Source organism: Pagrus pagrus (assembly GCF_965226575.1).
Source record: "Pagrus pagrus genome assembly, chromosome: 7".
NCBI lineage: Eukaryota > Metazoa > Chordata > Actinopteri > Spariformes > Sparidae > Pagrus > Pagrus pagrus.
Genome location: NC_140191.1, coordinates 12,750,636 through 12,772,350, shown reverse-complemented (window position 1 = coordinate 12,772,350; position 21,715 = coordinate 12,750,636). Strand labels below are relative to the sequence as shown.

The following is a 21,715-nucleotide window of genomic DNA, read 5'->3' as shown; positions in this document are numbered from 1 at the left end:
TGAGTTTGTGTAAACAGTTTGAGCTCATTTCTTACTCAGATGTCCACATATACTGAGCTTATAGAGACAGTGAGTGTAATAATAGCATAAATACATTTAAATGCCCTTAATTTCCATAACTCTTCCAAATCGAATCATACAAAAATGTAATAACATATATTACACCTGTTAATATACATTTATTATAGATTGTAAACAAGATTTGTAAACCATCATATATTGACAGTATCGACTACAAGTTCACGATGCAGCAGCTGTACGTTGATCAAGCTTACATATCCTGAAGTGTACCACTACAAAATTACAGTTTGTTTTTCCCCCCATCTGAACCTCAAAGATTTAGGAACTGCCAAGAATGATGGTCCCCAAAGGTAAACAAGTTACACAGTTTTACTTGTTAACTGAAGTAGGAGACAAACAAAACATTATAAAAGATTAATTTCAGTGCCCAAAGCTCTTATGAATAGAGCTGGGAGCACTTTTATTGCACTTGAGAGATATTGTTTTGAAGTGCACCATTGAGGTACCACTGGGGAGAATAGTGCAATGAATCCCGCTGACACGGGCGGTGATCAGAAAACAGTGTAGCTGTTGGCTTCCCCGTACCCTGCTTCCTGCAGGTACTGCTCAATGTTAACCGTCCCCGATGCCTTCAGGACTTTATCAGAGGCACTTTTCTCTCCTGAGCTGAGCTTGCGGCTCACCTCAGCCAGAGAGGGTCGATCTTGATCCTTCCACTGGCAGCAACCCTTAATGATGGTGTATCTGAGGCAGAGAGGAAATAGTTTGAGCTTTACAGCACATTTGTTTAGGAGAGAAACTCTGCTTCAGGGTTGGTTGTGTTATCTGGATACTTACAGCGTGTTGGAGCAGTTGGAAGGTTTTTTCAGACTTTTCCCTCGTTGATGAAACTGAAGAAGCTCAGTAACTGGAATTTCTGCAAATGGAGCTTCGCCTGGAGTGAAAGGAGTAAATACAGTAGGTGGGAGTGAGGCGTATGGAGAAAATCTTCGATCAAAGTTTATGTACTTTTTCATTGCAATATCAATATATATTATGGTATAATTTCTGGAAAATCAATAGAGTATGATTGTGGGTAAGATATCAAGATGGACATGTCTGTTTTCAGTCAATACAGCAATTGCATTTGCAGATTAAGGTACTTCATCCCATTAAAATCCAATATTGCTATAAAGAAGTCCTTTTCTGGGTTTGTAAATACATTGCCTACAATTGCCTGATTCAAGCAGAGATTCTGTGTTAAAATGATGAACGTGACGTGAAGTGACAACACAGTATGAATTATTTACGCTGTATCTTGCTGAAAGTTAAAATTCTACTCACCCAATGTTGCCATTTCATACAGTAAGACGCCAAATGACCAGCTAGAGATGGACACACAGAGGCAAACACTGGTTAGATCCCTCCATTCAGTTAACACTCTTAATAATAAACGTATATATTTTTTTTTTGCAGCGTCTGTGTTGAAAGATGTAAATTCAGTCAGAAAACAAACTCACATGTCGCTGCTCTGACCAGCAGGTCTCCTGGCTAACAGCTCTGGTGCCTGCCATTTCTTCATGCTGGGATCATCTTTCTGAGAGGCTCCCTGGTTCTTCCTTGTGTAAACCCCATGCAGGCCCCAAAGCTTGGCCGTGAAGTCCTTGGTGACCAGGACGCTGCGGGCACGAATGTTTCCATGGAGGAGGTCTTTGCTGTGAAGGAACTCCTGATTGGGGAACAAGATGAGGGGCATCTCAGGATTAAACACGTAAGCCTAGTTTGGTCCAAACTGACATACCTCAACAGCCATTGGAAGGATTGGCATAACATTTTTGAAAAAAATGATTATCCCCAGTATCCCCAGATCCCTCAGCACGCTAACCTGCTAAACTAAGCTGGTGCAACAAGGTAAACATTACCCATAAACATCATCACATTAGCATTGTCCCTGTGAGACTATCGTTTGTTTCAAACAAGGTAAAAGAAATAAGACAATTATACAAAAACACATGAAAATCACATTCATGTCATTTTCAGGACTGTCAGGGTTATTTGAGTGAAACCCTGTCATCAAGTCCCTGCTGAGGTTGGGTTAGAACACGGTTACTGTAGTCCCATGTCAGTGATTTGAAAGTCAAACAAAAAAAAAAAGGTCTAAAAAAGGTGAGGACATACAGTACATACAGTAGTATACTAACCAGTGCAGAGGCCACATGGTTGGCAATGGTAAATATTCTTCTCTCAGTCATCTCACATGGAGGATCAACATTGTCCTGAAAAACAAGAGGAGCTGCTTATTTTGCTTTGATGTTTAAAGTGAGTTAACACACACTGCAGCAGTGCACTACCCTCTGTACAAATATACCTGTCTGCATCGCCACAGGCAGCTGAGCAGGTCTCTGTTCTCCAGCTCTTCAACGACTGTGACCAGAGGAGCTCGAAGTGACACAACACCAAGAAGCTCTGGCAGGAAGGGATGTGGTCCGAGCTGTGCCAGGAAGGATGCGAAGCCCAGGAAGCTGTGTCTCTCTGTGGCATCAGCAGAGTCTGTGAGGGGCAAAAAAGAGAGGGAGATCAAGGAACGCAGAAGAAACCTCAAAACAAATACTCTCACACAAAATTCAAGCTTCTCACCATTCAGGACTCGCAGCACCACGTTCCTGTTCTCCATACGGGCCCTGTAGAGGGACACGGCGGAGTCGGAGCGCAGGGAGAAGGCACCAGGCATAGGGGTGACCAGGTTGAAGGACTCGGGCAGCCTCTGGCGGGGCAACTCTCTTGGCTGGACGATGGGAGTGAAACTGGGCTTGAAGGGCTGCTGCGGAGGGCTGGACGGGATAGAGGGTGTGACCACAGACATGGAGAGGTTTCTGGAGGCATAAGTGTTCGGGGGGTGGAAGGTGGAGTAGGAACTGGGCACGTCCAGAGCGATGCTTTCATGCTCCAGGACATTGATACCTGGTGGAGCTAAGAATGGAGAGAGAGGGACAATAATTATCAATAGAGATAAATGAAAGGATTTACATGAGAGTAGGAAGCTTGTGGATAACTTGTCACCAGTCATGTCACTGATTTATGAAAAATAAAGAAGAAAAATTAAGAATAAAGAATTGACAAGTGTTTTAATAATCAATTCTGGATAAAGGGATGGATTTATATGGATATAACAAAGCTTCAGTATTTGATGAGTTGGGAATGAGGCTCAAAAACCAACTTACTTAGATAAACATTTAGAAACAGCTTGCTGTCTGTGTCGATCCAGTTTAATTTATGTGATATGATTTCATTGAATTAAATCAACAGTAATAAGCTTGTGCTTCTGATGTCTTACCATCAACGCCATGCAGCACTCTCCTGGTCTTCTGTGGACGGATTCGATCGACTTTTTCCGGACAAAAGCGCAGCAGGAGAACAAAGACCAGGGTGACCAGGAAGCTGGCCAGCAGCAGGGTGGGCACAATGATCACCTCCTGCTCGTACACACGGATCTCTGCAAACAGGAACAGACACAATCCTTAAAATCACTCTGCAAGTCTGAGATACACTGGCAGACATGTTTGCCTGAGCTGGTATGCTGTTTGTTCATCTCATGTCAAGGTTGAAGAAAGCGTCTAATGGCCGAACAAGGCTAAAAATTATTCAAGTCAAGTTATCTCTTCTGATTAAAACTCACCACAGATTGTATCTCCATGCTTGCAGCGGAAGTCTGCTTCTGATACTGAAGACATCCTGGCACATGTAAAAAGAGATTAAAGAATATTTCATTCACACAAACTATTTCCACATGCGTAGTTTTATAGCTTCATGATATTTTCTATTCACAAAAAACACAAAATTGCCAAAATCTCTGTCATGGCTACACAAAGAGATGTAGATGAATAAAAACGAGACAAAGTGACAGTAGTCGTCCTGAAACCTGTGTTGTCTCCTGGGTTGAATCAGTGAATGGTAACATGACACTTTACAAGGTATCCAGCATGAGAAGGTGTCTGAGCGAATGTGTAACTGAGACCAGAAACTTCACCTGTTGGTACACCACCTCTGAGGATCGCCAAAAAACCCTGACACCTCACTGAATTGTTGTTTTTAATTTAACCATCTCAGGACTTTAGCACAGATCTCACCCACTGCTCTATGTAAAGGTGAAGTAAAGCTGTATGAGTTAGTTTAGCCATAACATACACCCTTTACAAAAGCTGTATACATGAAAATAAAAGTATAATCTCTACCTGGGGAATCTGTATTCTGTATATCTGAGTTTAGAGCGTATAGGAAGAGAGATGACACAGCAGTCACACAAGGAAACTCCTCATCCTTAAACGTCAGATCCAACATCTCTAAACCTGTTCATCTGCATTTTTATGGCACAGAAATGTTACAGCTGGAGGCTTCTTCACACCCAAAGGGCAAACACAAATGGAAAAACAGCACCGGCTCGCTCGGCTAGAAGCAATGTCATGATCATTACAGAAGGAGATAGACAGTCTTGATGTTAAACATTAACCTACTCTCTCTCAGAGCTACATCAACAATCTATTACATGACTTCAAAGACATGTAGTGTAAACAGTCCTTACCTCAGCTCCCTTCAGTTGTGTCTTGAATCCCAAAGAAAATGTTAAATCCTGTTATTCCAGGCTCTTGTCATACACTTGTCTTGCAGGCACTTGTCATACATCCTCCCAGCTGAATGTCGAGTCCGGGTTCAGCTTTGCTTTTCAGATCCTCATTGTCTCTGTTTCTCTCAGAGGATCAGTGAGCTGCTCCCTGTTAGTCCACCTCCTGTGCTTTCTTAACTCCACCCAACTCACCTACACCTCATCCCTCTTCTCTCTTGTTTACCTCTTCCTCCTCTCTGTCTCCTTCCTTCTCGGTTTAAGAGGTGATGTGTCAGGTTGATATCAGGTTGATGGTAATCCAGTCTTGCCCTGCCTCTCTTTCAGTTGCTCTACCCACTTCTCTGGAGTCGACATATGTCACCTAGTTTATATCTGGCCCCGCCTTTCTTGTCTTTGTTTGGGAAAAAACAGGTCCTGCCAGTCCTTGTCATTTTTAGTCCTTTTGTTAGGCATGGCTTTTCTGAATTGTATTGGAACAAGTATGACAGGTTTTGCAGCCTCTGGAGGATTTATTCAGCAATAATAAACTGCATTTCTTGCTGGTTAAAGACATTAAGCATAGGTAATGGTCCCACATCTTGTAAAATATATGAAAGTATACTGTCAGGATAATGCGTTGTTACAGCAGTGAAAGACGAACTCTAATCTTCTACTTAAGAAAAAGTACCAATACAACATTTTGAAACATTTAATAACTACACATAAAAGTCCTGCATTCAAAATTATACTGAAATAAAAGTACACAATCTAATTTAAATCTCTTCAACCTGGACTTAATGCAAGAATGAAAAAAAAATTGAAATTCTAGTCAAAATCTAAACTGAATTTGTCAAAAAGAGATTAAGATGATTTAGTTTTGATGATTTATTGCAGCCATGAAAACTATGGCGGATCTTTTCAGCTTGATGATTATGGCATCATACAGCTGAAAAGATCTGTTTGAACAAGTAGATACAAAATTATGTTATCATACAGTGTGGGAATACTGTATGTCCCATGGTGCTGTCAATTGTTGTGACACATTTGATTTGAGATTTCATAACAAGGGTTTTATCCAACCACCATCTACACCCACATCCTGTTTAATTTCATAAGGACGTAGAGCAGATGTGAGCTCACATTAGTAAATAGGAGGGTTACACCCTGCACAGCTTGTCAGTCTACCGTAAAGAAAACACAATAAGACTCTAACCACTCACATTAATAGCTATGGGTATTTCATTTCCCTTCCACATAACCTGCATATATTTGGACAGGTGGAGGAAACCAGTACAGAGAGGCCTCTGCTGAAAATGAGTTTAAACTCGAGACCTTCTGACTGAGAAGAAACCACTGAGCCAAAGTAATATTAATGTACGCAGGGTGATGATTTATTATGAATTGCTTGATTTACATGTAAGAACAACAGTGACAAAAATGTTGCAGTCAGATAAAAAAATCTAATCTTTGTAAAGAACATATGAACTGTTGGACACCACAAACAGTATCTTAACAGCTGCTTTGGGTTGAATGCTAATGTGAGCATGCTAACATGCTGATGTGAAGCAGGTGTAGTGTTTACCTTATTAACTTTGCACACTTGTCTAATGTATAGTTTGTTATCCTGTTTGTATTTTTTTTATATTAAGTGTATTCTATCTATCTTATTGCATTTCAGGAGTATGCTGAGGCTTTTTCTTATTTTCTGTATGCAGCTATTTAACTTATTTTGATATGTGTTGTTTATTTTTTTTTCTGTTGTATGTTTCTCTCGCAATAAATGACAATTTCTAAATAATGTTGCTTTAAAGTGTATTTATGTTCCCATGAAATGCCTGGATAACCTACGATCGTAACACAAGAATCTCCCAATGACGCCAGATGAAAACTCAAAACATTACCAGATATTACAGTTCATCCTGTGGGGAACATGAATGTCTGCACTAAATGCTACAACTCAAAAACCTCATGGTGACCCCTTGAGGAACAGTCAGGGGATCAACAAAGTCTGTATGATTCATCCTGTTGGGACAATGAATGTAGTTGAATTTAGTAGTTTTTGAGACTGGATCAAAGTGGTGCACCGACCGTCCTACCATCCATACAGCCCCGGCTCTAGCTTGGTTAAAGATATAATATTACGATGCAACAATTCTTCTTTTCATGCCTTTGTAGTTCAACAGAGAAAAAACAAGCTTTTCTCATCTGCAAGTTGCTAAAGTTCATTTTAATAGGCACATAATTAACAGTACAATTGCATGATACATTATTTACATTACTGTTTGTTAGAAATATACGGCTTGATTTCAGAAGGCACAGCATTGAAAATGTGATATTTGAAGAATTAGTGAAAATCATGAAATGCAAATTCAAAAATCTGTGAGCACACCAGCAGTGTGTGAAGGCAGCGTTTTCTCTCACAGCTTAGCAGCTGATGTGTGAGGCTGAGGTCCCAGCCACTCCTCTCCTGAAACAGAGAACACGAACATGAGACTGGGCAGGAATCTCAGTGCAGCTTCAGCCTGAATTGCTAATGAGATGCTGAACTTTGTACAAACCACAGAAACAAAAGGAGAAAAAAGCTGCAATACAGTTTGTAATGTTGTCAATCTCAAAATTAAAAAAATAAGCTGTATGTGTCAAAACAGTATATCAATATTTATCAGGTTCTTATCAGGGGTGATTAACAGAGAGTGCAATAGTAGATGAAGGCTGTCAAATGTCACATTTGCATGACGTGCATTTGTGTTTATTTATTAATGATGTGTAGTACAGGTTTCTCACCAATGCAGTGGGCCATGAGCTCAAATCTGTCAGATCCAAAAAACATCTCTGGCTTTCCATTTACATGACAGACCATCATGGGAAAGCCAAACGACTGGGGAGAGACAGCAGGAAAGATTTAGTTCATGACATCGTCATATCTTGTCTCTCTTGCCTGAATCAACAAGGAGAACTGAAGGACAACTGACCCCATAATCAAGCGCATCCTGTGTTGAGCTTTTCAGTTTGTCTTTGATCCCCTTGGTGGTGGACAGTGCCAGCGCTTCTTTAATCTCGCTGTCAGACAATCCTGCTTTCATTGCCGCCTGCAGCAAAGAGAAACACCATTGTGACAAAACTAGATGGTGCTTATTAATCTTCTCGGACACAACCAGGCTGGGTAAGTTGGTACCTCGGCCAACGATGCAGGCTCAGTGATATCTTTGTCCTCACTCCAGATCCTTCTCCACAGCTCCCGGGACACCTGCTCGACCTGCTTGTCTCCACCCTTCTCTCTCTCTTGCACTGCTGTCACAAATCGCATTGCAGACAAGGAGCCTAGAAGAGGAAAATAGAAGAACTGATGAACTCACTACCTTATTAGCTTTGCCAATTAAAAGAAACAGGACTAGCCACTGTCTTGTACAAGGTTGAATTACCAACCGGGGGGAAATGAGCAACTACCCTCAGACCCTCAGACCCTCAGACCCACAGCCCCAGGTTCACTTATAGCAATAATTTGGTTGGTTGTATTATATGGGAAAATGCATCATTGAGCACAAAATCAACTGACATGATTCATTTCCTGTTGATCAATTGTTTGGGCTCTAGTCTAGTGTTGTTTAGGATCTTCAGTATTTCAGCTTATATTATGTTTACTTGCCCTGAATTCCTAAACAAATTTGCTTTTAGTTAAATGACAAAACAGTAAACCAGGATCCGTGAAAGTGTACACAATCCCCAGAGAGGGGAGTCCTAGCAGCTCATTTTAATCTTGGGGCTCCCAAGCAGGTTAACCCAGCTTTGGTCTTATCAACACACATTTCATGATGTATCATGTCAGATCCTGTTTGTGTTTACCTTTTTTGAACATGGCCTCAAAGGGGTCAGCTGGATGCTGCAAGGGAACATTAAAATACCCCACTAAGCGGTGCAGGTCCTTCGTCATGTACATGAATTTGTTTGGAACCACACCGGGAGGCTTGTTGCCTGTAATGAAAGACACATATTGTATGAGAAACAACAGCACCAACAGTTTCCACACAGATATGAATATGCAACATGCCTTACAATAGTTTTCAAGATCCAATTTTTATTTATTTATTTATTTTTAGAAGTACTCATATTTTTCTGAAAGGTGCACAATGTAGTTTTGGGGAAGACAATTCAATCAGAAGAGAAGGATCTTCATTGACTGATTTTTTTTAATGCCTGCATAAACAAACAATTTCATACCGTTTTACTTACCACCTTTCTAGCTTCAAACAGCGTTCTAGAGACCTTATTTTCCTCTGAGAAAAGCTTGTTTATTCAGTTATGGAGAATTTAGTTATCCATCAGTTTGTATCATTACCTCATTAATGTTGTAAATATTAAAATTCAGAGTTTGAATTTTGTTCTCCAAAACTACATAGTGCCCCTTTAAGTAAAAGTAGGGACACTGCAATCAAGAAATAAAGAATTAAAAGTGAAAGTCCCCTTTTTAAAATATTACTTGAGTAAAAGTACACAAGTATTAGCATCAAAAATACACTTTAAGTACTCATTCTGCCCCACAGCCAGTTTCAGAATAACATACAGTATTTTGGATTATTGCTCATAACTATTTATAAATCTGTGTCAGCATCATTTTACAGTTGCAGCTGCTCAAAGTGGATCTCGTTTTAAATAGTATATTGTACACTGCAATTACTAATAGTTCAGTACCTGATCCTTGCATAATGCCACCCAGGAAAGCAGGTCGCAGTTTGAGCTCTATGTTCCACACGTGTCTGTAGCGGCACATCACCTGTAAACACAGACGACCTGTGTAAACCCTCGTTTTTAACCAAGACAGTGGATCTGATAATGAACATGAACAACAAAGAGACACGAACCTCAAAGCCGAGCCAGGAGTAGGGAGAAACCACATCGTAGAACAACTCGACCACTTTCTTGGATGTCATCCTGGATGTCAGTGGCTCTAAGTTTAACTCGCAGGAGCACGACGCTTAAATAAATGTGAAGTTTAAACAGTTTAGTAATGTGTGAATGACGCAGGGACAGTCTCCTCTAGCCTCCTTGCAAACCAGTCTGCACACCGCCCAGTGTGTCAAAGTTCAACTGAGTTGAGGGAGGACTGTAATGTTTGGTCCAATCAGTGCACCATTACACGATTAAATAAGCAGATATCAGCTCAGAGTTAGCTTAAATCGTTGAGAGCTATAATTTATGGATATAGACGTAGGTTAGCTTAGCTTTCAGTTAGCTAGATTTGCAAGCAACACATACCGCTCAGTTACAGAAGAGTGTAAGGACCAGGGTGAGGAAAGAAATGAGAGGAGGAAGGGTTTTATTTTTCATTATGCACTTCAAGATAAAAGTCGAAATGTATTTATGGACACAATCCAAACTCAACGCCCCATTACTGCCCTCCTCTGGAATGACAACAACTCCACGTAAACCCACCTACCTTTATTTTCTTCTTCTACTCGAGCGTCTTCGTCTTCTTCTACGGTTTTAATGGCGGTAGACAAGACAGCCTTTACATGTCAGCGCCTCCTGAAGCGGAGCGTGGAGCAGCACATGAGCAGTGACAAAGAGTTTCACTAACAAACTTCTAGATTATTAAATTGATATTTTCAAATTTATGTGTATTTATTCACGTCTTAAATGTGTTTATTATTATTATTGTTACTTTTTCACTTTATCTTTATATCATTCTATTTCTGTCTTGTGTCTACTGTTTTTTATAATCTTCAATCAGTCACTGTTGTTCTTTTCCCTCTGCCTATGACCCTTAAACTGAATTTCCCTGCTGAGGGATAAATAAAGCCTTATGTTATTATTATTATTGTTGTTTTTGTTGTACCGGCATATTTCTGTTGTCACCCTAATGCATACATGTTTCACAAAATACTTACACAAATATGAAATATCTATATAATCTCCCACTAACACAAAAACAACTTGAATTTTGTACCAGCTTCTGTCTGTATGATCTTACTCTTCTGTGTTATTGCCTGTTTTATTAAAATCCTTTTTATTACTATGATTATTTAATCAGTATATGGACGATTACTTTGCAGATTACATTCCTGCATCAGTAATCATAATTCCAAATATATTCTGTACTTAGTGTATTTTTTTAACAATACCTTTTTGCTTTTATGTGAAATTTTGAATGTAGACTCTTACTTTAAATATTTCTACATATGTAAAAGATCCTCAGACTTCTGCCACTGTCGCTGGTCTCCTTCACTCCTCATCATAAACATTACATTCAAGACAGTAGCACATGCTGAGGTGTTTCTAGCTGACACTAACTTCAAACGGGTAATGATGGCCACTTGCTTCCTGGTTTCTGTCCTGTATTCTTTGAGTTCCAGCATGCTTTTGTGTTTTATACAGATGTCTTACTCTTTCATTTTGTGAAACGCTTGGTCATCTCTAATTTGAGTGACTGTCAAGCCAGTATCTTTACATCCTCAACGTCCCTCTCACAAAAGACATTTCGACATGTCACAGTAGGAAGAACCACAGGTGTCAATAAATTAAATGACGGCTGAATTACATTTTAGACACTTGAATAAATCAGAGCCATTGTTTATGTTATTAGTCACTTTCCCACTTTGACAAGTCAAAATGTCAGCTGCTGCCTTCCACAAATTATATGTGCAGCACACTTGAAGCGCAATGTCTTGTTTACATTATAATTTTCTGTGACTCTTAATATGAATATTGTCCAGTATAACAGATTGTTGTATGTAGTATTTACACTCCAAAAAACTCAGATTTCTCCTTTAATGTCAGAAACAGATTTAAATGTTTGCACGACATCATAAATAACCAGGAAGGAACTGCAGACAGGTTGTTTTTGATCAGGCCTATCCTTTTTCTTCCTCCTCTCTTCTGCTTCTTTTTATGTTACTATTGCATGTTTGTTTCTTAAATTGCCACATTTTAAAAAATGTTTCTAAAACAATGAGCATTCTTTATTTTCTGCATATTGTGCTTATTCTAATTGAAATCTGTCTCTCTTCTCCACCTCTATCCCTCATCAAAGTAAAAGGTTTTTATTGACAATACAAACACACCAGTGTAAACTCTGTGCCAACACTTCAGCCTTCTCTGGCAGTTTTTTATGTTTAACACCTCACTGAAATACAATGTACAGTTTATCATGAATATAGAATATCACTTCTATGACAGTAAAATAATTATATTCTCAGAAATACTATTTACTTTTACAGTCTATTTACATATAAGCCACCCACCAGGATAATAAAGTAGTAATCATATAGGCTAGCAACGTCTATAGGTATATTAACATCTAAAATCTTCAAATGAATATTTCCTTCTACGTCTCCTCTTGAGGACTAGCTTGGTCTTTGACTTCAGCTGGTCCCAAACTGTCAGAGAGAGCAGGCAGAGGTCCAGGAGATTTGTCACTGAAAAGCAGAGAAAACAATAATCTCTATTGATGACTCAGATCATGCAAAAGACCACACTACTTTCTGTTTTCAAAAGTCTTACCTCTCTCCATCTTTCTCTGGCTGTAAAAGAAGTTAGAGAAAAAAATAAGCTCAAACCTTTCAATAAGTGCTTATTCAGTCAAACTCATTCACTCCCATTGTTAAGTTTTACCTTCGGCTTCTGTGCTGCACTGCTACCAACCTTCCTCGGTACCCCAAGAGTCTCAAAAGAGTGGCTCCGCACTCTTATGGCTCTCTGATGACAGAGATTCAGATAATAAATGGTAAAGTGAAAATAGTACGGTCGAGTTTGAGAGAGTTTCTAAAACTTACCTTAAAGTTTTCAATGAACCCCCCACTCCCCTCAGATGCCCCCCTTACACCCTCAGAAGATGGGAGAGCAGACAGCGATCGATCCCCCATCATGCACTGGGAACGGGTGGAGAGTTCAGCCTGCAAGCTTTCCAGGAGCGATGAACGAGTCCGGAGCTTCATAACAGAGAAGGGACAGGACAGGAGAGCACATGAAGTTGGATATTCCCCAATAACGAAGAGGAATAAAAAGTTTTATCCTCTACCTCAAGTCTGCTGAACTGTTGAGCTTTATAGCAGGAGATCTCTGCATTGATGAGTTTGGTGAGAAGGAATTCTCTCAGCAGGGAACGCTGAAACACAGGACACAGGAAACAACGACTTATGTAGCATCTCAGTAATTGATTTGTACTTTAGGGAATCAGGTAGGTGTGGTGTGGACCAAAATGCTCACTGGAGTTACAACAAAGTTTACTGGATGGATCATCAAAGCAAGACAACAAAAGAAAGCTTTAATTAACATGTGCCTCCTCCATGCTAAGCATCTCATGGCTGTATTATGGAAAAAGATAAGGAGAACGTGCTTTGGCCGATGGCTCAGTGAGTTGGCTCTGATCTATTAAAGTGATCCAGTGAGTCACGACAGTTAGAACCAGCATGCACAACAACAAGACCCTAAAACTGAAGCAGCTAAATGAATTCAAACGTCTTTGATTTTATTAATTAAACCTGTGTTTTTGTGTAGTGTGTCAAAATGTCTTCTGTGGAAAGGGGCCTACAGCAGAGCACTGGAGGACTCCTCACACCGACCCTCTTCATGATAGACATTGTTATTATCATTATTATCATTATTACACCTGTGCTCTTCCTGCTTTAACAAATCAAAATGTCTTCCATAACAGGGTCTTTTGGAGACAACTGCTGGACAATGAAGGATTGGCAGGTTCGAAAATAACACCGTATTAGTCAGTGGCAGACTGACAACAAAAAGAAAAAGATGCTGAAAATGATGATTTGGTTGTTCCTGTGACATTACGTGAGATAAATGAAAACAGCTTGTTGATGCCGGTATTGTTTCTGACCTCTGTGAAGATGGGAGGATCTGGGAGGACCGGACCGAAGGGAGGAACATCCTCTCTGGCTGTGACAGACACCTGTGAAGAGGAGAAAAAATATCAGAGCCCGACTGAAATGCCAAGGTCATTTAAAAAACAGAGTTGCATAATTTGTCCACCAGAGGGCAGTGTCAAATTTATTTTTTAATTGTAAAATGCTGTAAAATTCTCAATTTAAGGTATGCTTGTCAAAAAATGTATGAGTATCATCCGACATCTTGTTGAATTTATTCAATCTCTTATTTATATTAGCCCCTGTAAAATATTCTGTGCTTTTTAATAAAAAGGTAAATCATCTTTGGAAAAACAAGATGCCAGTCGCTCCACTTTTATTGAAAATCGCTCACCTGGTACGCAGGTTCACCTGAGTCCTCCGCCCTCTGAATCCTCCGGACCACCAGGAAACAGTGCAGGAAGTGAGACTTGATAACATCTGACAGAAAAGGGGTTTGGCCCTCCTGGTAGATTAAAGCTACAATATCATTACCAATGTGTCTTTTTCTTTGCAACTGAGGAGAAGAGAAAAGGATTGTCAAGAAACTTGTTTTCCAACTAGTCATAAAAATATTCTCAGAAACATCACCTGTGAATCATCAGCAGGCTGAGGGTGATGCAGTAACTGACCTGCTGTGGGTCACCGTCTGTGTAAGGCAGTTTAGTTGCGACATGGAACATGATTTCTCTTCCTTGAAAGGACGTAAAGACTGCCTCACTTCCTGTTTGACCATAGCACACATCCAGTCCTCCTCTGAACCTGAGAGAAGGGAGTGAGGAGACAGACTCATGTGATTTTACACATTGCATGTGTCATTTGTCCAGCTAAGCATCATCAACATGCTGCACTTTACCCGGTGAAGCCTTGCAGTTGAACTGTCTCTCCCAAAATGGAAAGGAACTCTTTAAACTCGTCACTTTCCTCGTTGTTACTGAGTATGTCCTCCTCAGTGAACTAGAGAGAGATGGATGTTGTCTGAGAGGGAGTAGTTATGACATGGTGCCATATTTCAGTCATTTTTATGAATGCAGAACGTTTTATGCACAATTACAGCGCGATTTCTCACCTGCCCGTCCTTTTGGCTTAAAATGCCAAACTTGAAATTAGGAGACACTCTGTGTTCATCAAATGCCGTTATGAGTTCTGGAGCCTGAGGCATGAGTGAGAGTGAGATCGGAGAGGATTTGCTTGAAATAAGTGTTCTTATTTTTAGTAATTGGTAATTTTAGAGCATTACCTTGAGGTAGCTGACCACTTCAAACTTTGAGACAGTCACTCTGTCACAGAGCATCTAGAGAGAAGATGAGAGATTTTATTTGAATGCTTTGGTTATTAATTACATTGAATTTTTCTTCATACATTTACATACATGTATGATCAGTTTATAAAACATAATGAATTGTTATAAATCAAATTAGCCAACAATAGTGCACATAAAGTAAGTTAAATTATCCAGTAACATGTTACAACAAATAAATACTCTGAAAGGGACAATGACAGCATTTACTTGTGATACTTGAAGTGTAATGTGCTAACAATACGTCTGTACTTAGTTGTAACCCAGTATTTGCACATTGGGTACTGTTACTTTTACTTAAGTATCAGATATGAATACTTCTTCCACCACAGAATAAGGAGTTTGATACCTTTGCCAGTTCAACAGCAGATGGGATGTTGGGGAAAAGAGAGACAGAGAAAACTCCATGCAGAGAGCACTCCTTCATCCTGTGAGAGAAGAAACACAATCTCTGTATAATGTGAGCAGAATTCCTAGGAAATTATTGTAACAGCTACAATGCAATGAAAACTTCACAGGTGTGTAGTTGAGATCATGGACACGAGAACTGGGAGTGCTGAGGAGGGTACAGCACCCCCTAAAACAAGGCATTATAAAATCCATTACTTGATTTAGAAAGTGTGATTGGATCTCATTTTCCAGCTCGATATGCAAATAAACACAAACATTTTTACACAGAAAAGAAATAAATCCTAGTATAACATGCCACATTTACAGGAAGGCCCAAATAATTAAGAATTTCCCATTGTCAGCATTTCACAAGTTCATAAAGTTTCTCCTATCTCAACAACACTCAAAATTGAGCAGTTTTATAAGGGAGTCTGGGGTACTTCTCTCCCTCTTCATCTCCTTGCTGTTGTTGACTGTAGTTGCTGTGGCTGCTCTGACCTATGTTGGTGTTCACGTTTGCCGTCTGCTGTAGTGCAAAACTTCTCTTGTTGTAAATTGTTAATAACTATATAACTATTGTCCTCGCCATTCAAATTAATACAAAATAACATTCATGTTGTGCACCATTTACTATGATGTCATCACTAACCTCTAAGCTCCCCCAACTATGACTGACTTCCGGTTTCGTAATAATATCATAATGACTTTTGAGTAGTCATGGGTCGGATTGTCAGCATGGTGACAGCCGTCATGGCTAGTGTGATCTCAACGCAAGAGGTTCTCCATCCTATCTATGTACAATCACCTGAAACTATCAATCTTTCTGTTTTTGTGTTTGAATGAGCATTTTAAATTGACACCATGTTTCAGCAGTAGCCCAGTATGGACAAACCAAACATTGGCTCTGGAGAGGGACTGTTGCATATTCCCGTTTTTAGCGGCCATTGTCGAGGAGATTGTGGTGAGGGGTGATTAGTTGGTTGCAATCTGTACCCTCACAGCTAGATACCACAAATCCTGCACACTGGATCTTTAAACTAAGATTTGAGGTGAGGAGACAAACTTTCCTCCTTCAGCAGATGATTGAGTAAACTGTCTTCTAGTTTCAAACTCTGCACACACATCATTCTGCCCAGTGAAGCTCAAACATCCAAATGAGGTGAGAATGACTGAAACTGCTGAAGATCTCAACCTTAGTATCACCCGCAGCTTGTTCTCCTCATCCTCCAAACACACAGAGAGAACCAGCGGTCCCAGAGATGGATCTACTGCTGTGAATGAGTGGTGGTACTAAAGGGAAAAAAGATGATGAAACATAAATACCAGTCATAGAAAAATAATATGTGACTTTACATATAGTCTACTTACTCTTGAGCTGAAGAACTCTTGGTAGATTTTCGCCTCTCTGTCTCTTTCCATGATGTCGTAGCTGTCTGGATTGAGTCCATGGTGGGAAGCGGTGGGACTCACGTCTACAAGCCTCTCCAGAGGGGGGTCTATCCAGTAGCCACCCAACTTAGAGGGGAGGATGAGCAGCAGCTCTCCACCCATCGTTAAAAGCTGAGACTAACATAGACACAAAGAAACATCCGATGATGATGAGGGCCTGTCGTTACTGTTGTTTTGGCAAACCAATGTCATGGCGTTCGTAGAAAGGTCACTGTCAACACAAAAACACACACACATATGCGGGATCAAACCCGTATATATAGCCTCTCATATTGAAGACTAACCTTCAGAGGAGGAGGGAATTCACACCGCTGCTCATCGATCCGGCTGCCCTGATGGACAAGAGGAGTATTGATGATTAGAAACTCTCCCAGTATAAAAGATCAATCATACTGTCACTCACCTGCAGCTTTTCTATGATTTCAAACAGCTCTGTGTCCTGGTATGAGCAACAGGCAGCAGACGTCAGACAGACATGCAGACATAGAGAAAGGGAAGGACACACAGGGGGGGAAGAGGAACATGACAAACTGTTTAGTTTGCGACTGGAAACTTGACTTCTCAGAAACGCAGAACATGGAAATACATTATGCAATTTAAATGAGAGGGGGAGCTGAATATGATAATGAAATCACCCTCTGGTTGCTGCTGGCAGAGACGAAAGGCATGCTCTCACTGGCAGGGGAGTCCAGCGTGTCCAGTGTGTTGTCCTCTGGACATTCAGGTCTGCAGCAACAGGTTCATTCACAAAATTCTCATTCAGTATACACAACAAAGCTTTGAACGTTTGCTCAAAAAATGCTGCAATAAAATGGAAAAGAAACCCTCACCTCGTCTCATCCCCACACGTGAATCTGTCCACACTGTAAACAAGGAAGTGAGAACGACTCGAAGAAGAAAACGAATCACCTTACACAGAATAATCTAAAAATAACATTCATAAAGTATATGTAGCTACTTAACTGACTTGTGTTGTTAAATGTCAGCTCTAACATGAGACAAACTGTGTCTTTACTCACCCTCCATATGCCCCGAAAGTGAAACTTCTCTTTCTTGAGAAGGACATATCATTCCTCTTTTCTCTCTCCATGGCTTTGGTGTCACTGGTAATGTTTGTACATGCCAGTTTGCTATCGAGTCAATCAGGGCTGGCTAAGGTTGAATTAATTCACTCTATCATTCTGTCACTCCTCCTACTCTCTGCCCCCTGCCTCTCACTCATTTAAGCTTCCCTTTCCTCTCTCTGTCCTGCTGTCAGCCAGACAGGCGGCATTATTAACCCGCTCATGGTCCCAGGTGCAGCTGCCGCCACAACCTGCATAACGGACACGGTCGGGCTGCATCATGCCCATCGATAGTCATACTTGAATAAAAGCTCAAGGTGGTTTCTCAGACTGACTGAACTTAAGGATAGACTGTAAATAAATAAAGAAATGGTTGAGACATTTTCCCGGGGACCTGTTACCCTTTGAGTCGGTGAGGATCATCAATTATTGACAGCGCACACAGTGAGGGTGAGGAGATAGACAGCAGGGGAGGGTGAAGGATAGGGAGAGAGAGGGGGAACAAGAGAAAGGGAGGTAAGAAAGAGATGAACGAGAGAGGGTTCACACATTTAAATAGTGTCTCCATACAAACAATTAAATAATGTTTGTATGGTTTAGAGCTGCGACGAGTAGTGGATTAGTTAATTAGTCGACCAAAACAAAATTAGTTGCGAGCTATTTTGATAATGGATCAATCCTTTCAGTCATTGTTCAAGCAAAAAAGTCAAACATTTGCTGGTTCCAGCTTCTTAAATGGAGGAATTTGTTGCTTTTCTTTGTAATTTAGGAGAGTAAATGGAGAGTCTTTTGGTTTTGGTCTGTTGGTTGGCGAAAAGAAGCACTTTGAAGATGTCACTTTGGGCTCTGGAAAATTGGGATAGCATTTTTCAAAGCTTTTTGACATTTTATAGACTAATTTAGTATTGAAACATGACGATAATTGGCAGATTAATCAATAATGAAAATAATCATCCGTTGTAACCTTACTATGGTTGGTGAAAGAGGTGTGCAGGCTCTGTATCAATCAACTGGACAAACATGGAATTTTAGCTTTAATTTTAGCCTGACTTGCAAACTTTGCACACAAAGTTTTTATCACGTCCTTTTACCAAAGGTCGAAGCCAAACACAGATCTTTAGCACCAGAACTACCAAAGTAGTTGTTCTGCATGAAAAATTGCCCTATGTATTACATGATTGACTATTATTACAGATGCATTCATGCGTAAGTAGTATTTTGCGGTTGTAGTTTGTCGAGGTGGAGCTATTTTTATTACTTTATATGGAGCTAGATGGTTTAGTTCAGCCCAAGGAGGTGGTTAAAAGTTAAATATTTTCCCATTAAATAGTGTAGAAGTATAAAGCATCATTAGGTGAAAGTACTTCAGTAAAGATGTAGATGTAGATTTTAGAGGACATTTTTCATTAGTACTTTTGTCTTAAAAGAATAAGAGCCAAACAAGTTGGTTAAGTGTATGTTGTTGTGTCTTAGATGGCTACAGAAGATAGACAGAGACAAACACTCTGACACACGGTGTGGAATGACTGCACAATAACGTATACTAATGGTCAACTCATGATGAATAATATCTTTGATGCAATAGATTACGCACAGAATTAGGAAGTTGTATTCCTCAATAGACACTGCTGTTGTTTTGTTGTTAGTTATCATAAACAAGCACATTTTGGATAAGACATTATACCACTTTGAAAATGACGCAAATAAAGCTGGTACATACTTTGTTTTTGCTTTCTCCATCTGCTGATTTCCGTTCAAAATTCCCCCTTTTACACTTTTAGTTTTACTTGTAACTTTTTGTGTCTCCTCTACCAGCAGCAGACCCTCTCTGCTGCAACTTACTTCACTGTTTGCTTCCTTTTCCTGTGATGTCTGTATCTAAACTTGTTCTTAATAATTTCTAAAGCAGATATTTAAGGTTTTAAACACACACAATTAACATTTCGAAAAATCCAATGCGTTTGAACAGAAAAATATTAGAGCTGACTTTGTCAGAATTGTATTATTATATATATCACTGGATCGTTATTACTGATGATTAATGTGTAGGCATAATTTTAATGGTGGAGCTCATTTGAACTACTTTCTATTATGTTGGGTAGTTTAATCTGTAATAATGTAACAACAAATATATCTGTCAAATAGCTGAATTAAATGCACAATATTTATGTTATTTGTTCTTTATGTTTTTATTTTTGTTTATGTTTATGTAAGTACCCCAAAATTTTACTCAAGTTAAGTATTTGAATAAAATGTCATTTTGCATTCCAACACTGTTAATTATATATGTTAATGAAATGTTTTTGAACATTGGTCATCATGAATGGAAATCTGTGTATGTTGACTCCCACTCTATTAGATCTATACAGTTAACTCTTTGTTCCCATCTTCAAAGCGCTCCTTATCAATTGGCTACTTATTTACAGACCACAGATTCAAATTCAAAATGCCCTTCAATCCACTATTTACAGTAGTTTCACTTTGGGCGGCGCCTGTCTGAAAGAGACCAGGTGATTGGAGGCTTGGAACGCCAGTCAAGATTTCTTCTGCTCTCATTGGCCGGAATCCAAAACAACGACTTGTGCAGCCCCGCCCCCTCTCATAGCTGCAGTGCATACCCCGCGGAAGTTGGTTTGTGGAGTGAGTACGGGATGTTGTCAATTTGTGTGAAATAGTGAAACGCGTCGACATTTCTCTGTAGTTTTTCTGGGCGGTTTGGTGTTGCAGAAACAGAGGAACGGCGATACGTAGGTTTGAAAGGTATTATAAATCGCTCACTTAAATGCAAGGGAGGAAAAAAAAGGCAAACCGAAGTTAGCTAGCTAGCTAGCTAGCATGGGTAATTAGCCATCAACGTGTAACTGTAGTTAAATGTATTTTAACTTTGGTCTCATGCACGACGCTTTGTTAAAACGATTAAAACGGAACCGTACATTTAATCAGTGTCTTCGCAGAAGCATTGATTAACCGTTTCTTTGTTTACACCTGCGTTGTTCAGCAGGCATTGATTGTGTTTGTACTTTAAATGGCTTCATGATAACCTTGATTCATAAGTATTTTGATGTATAACGTTAACTATTTAGCGACATTTCCGATTGAGAAAGCCCAGCAACAGTGAAGTGCAATACTGCCTCGTTGCTGCCTGAAGAAAGAAATTAAAACGACAACACAGTGTTGTTGTGAGTTGAGACAGCTGAAGTTGATGACAGTACCTGTCAGTTCGTTGTACTGTGGTTGAACCTCCATGTTTTAGTTATGGAGGTTCATGAGTCTTGTTATCTGTCCTATTCCCAGGCTGCTGGAGCAAAATGTTGGAGTGCGGCATGCTGGAGCAGGACAGACGGGCTCTGCGGAGACGCTCTGCCATTCTCTGCAAGCAGCTGGTGGTGGATGCGCTGCTCATTCAGTCCTTACAGGCAGACGAAGTCCTAACAGAGAGCATGGCAGAGAGCATCATGGTATGTTAACAACAAGGATGTGTGGATGTGGTTTCATTTAGGACTAAAAGTTTGTAGTGAGCCATGGTTGTATTTAGGTAATAAGCAGTCTGACTGTCATCGATCAATCAGCTGATTGTCAAGAAAGAATAATATCAGTTTACTGTTAACAGTTGTTGAACTGTGACTTATGCCAGCTGCCTACATCTTGTATGTTAGATACCTGCTTAAATTGATGTCTACAAGGGTGGGAGTCACAGAGATTCACGATGCGATTGCCGACGATAGTATCACGATACAGCAATTTTGCAGTAATTGATTTATCACAGGACAAAAATCAAACAACGCATCTCAATATCTGTGTGACTGAAGCATAGAAAATACTAATAAAAAGGCAAAGTGCAGGACTTATTGTATGTAATTGACATGAACTGAGATGAAACAATGCATAAAAGCTGGCATAAGGCCAAACTGACAGAAAGCAGAACAGTTCTGGAGTTATGAATGAGGAATGATACAACTATGGCTCACTAAAATCTTTTCAATCCCTGTAAAATAAATATAGAATTTCACACCACAAAGAGTCGTCAAATAGTGACTCTGGTAAATCAAACTGGCAG

The 21,715-nt window shown here is 39.9% G+C and overlaps 3 protein-coding genes and 1 long non-coding RNA gene across 10 annotated transcripts in view; 1 reads left to right on the top strand and 3 right to left on the bottom strand.

Moving 5' to 3' along the window:
* Positions 1-6: 6 nt before the first annotated feature.
* On the bottom strand, positions 7-10,014 carry styk1b (serine/threonine/tyrosine kinase 1b). The gene is made up of 16 exons (XM_084357622.1): positions 9,460-10,014; positions 9,290-9,371; positions 8,444-8,572; positions 7,776-7,921; positions 7,573-7,689; positions 7,385-7,478; positions 7,022-7,067; positions 3,677-3,732; positions 3,335-3,493; positions 2,638-2,970; positions 2,369-2,550; positions 2,202-2,276; positions 1,521-1,729; positions 1,345-1,385; positions 859-955; positions 7-765 (listed from the first exon to the last, which is right to left on the bottom strand). Exons 1-16 carry the CDS (start codon positions 9,526-9,528, stop codon positions 573-575), a joined length of 2,028 nt encoding a protein of 675 aa, XP_084213748.1. The 5' UTR covers positions 9,529-10,014; the 3' UTR covers positions 7-572.
* Positions 10,015-11,462: 1,448 nt separating this feature from the next.
* Positions 11,463-20,955, bottom strand: rap1gapl (RAP1 GTPase activating protein-like). 2 transcript variants are annotated; one of them, XM_084356668.1, is made up of 19 exons: positions 20,871-20,955; positions 17,425-17,457; positions 17,230-17,320; positions 16,998-17,033; positions 16,879-16,926; positions 16,514-16,711; positions 16,338-16,435; positions 15,105-15,183; positions 14,696-14,749; positions 14,525-14,608; positions 14,312-14,412; positions 14,088-14,217; positions 13,811-13,972; positions 13,431-13,502; positions 12,615-12,701; positions 12,370-12,525; positions 12,209-12,292; positions 12,098-12,117; positions 11,463-12,012 (listed from the first exon to the last, which is right to left on the bottom strand). In XM_084356668.1, exons 3-19 carry the CDS (start codon positions 17,260-17,262, stop codon positions 11,922-11,924), a joined length of 1,533 nt encoding a protein of 510 aa, XP_084212794.1. In that variant the 5' UTR covers positions 17,263-17,320; positions 17,425-17,457; positions 20,871-20,955; the 3' UTR covers positions 11,463-11,921. The 2 variants fall into 2 exon arrangements, with proteins under 2 accessions (XP_084212794.1, XP_084212793.1); XM_084356667.1 differs by lacking the exon at positions 20,871-20,955 and adding an exon at positions 17,614-18,858.
* Positions 19,879-21,715, top strand: part of casp2 (caspase 2, apoptosis-related cysteine peptidase) — a 9,344-nt gene continuing 7,507 nt past the window's right edge. For 3 of the 6 annotated variants that reach the window (XM_084356674.1, XM_084356673.1, XM_084356669.1), the window contains exons 1-2: positions 19,880-20,418; positions 20,953-21,116. In XM_084356674.1, the coding sequence (XP_084212800.1) occupies positions 20,967-21,116 (150 nt within the window). In that variant the 5' untranslated portion in view covers positions 19,880-20,418; positions 20,953-20,966. Of the gene's footprint in view, positions 20,419-20,952; positions 21,117-21,715 lie in introns of all 6 variants that reach the window. The other 3 variants (XM_084356672.1, XM_084356670.1, XM_084356671.1) reach the window with 3 other exon arrangements.
* The window catches only part of LOC311259482, a 19,969-nt gene continuing 19,261 nt past the window's right edge, over positions 21,008-21,715 (bottom strand). The window contains exon 3 of the long non-coding RNA XR_014622868.1: positions 21,008-21,086. This is a non-coding gene — a long non-coding RNA (uncharacterized lncRNA). The remainder of the gene's footprint in view (positions 21,087-21,715) is intronic.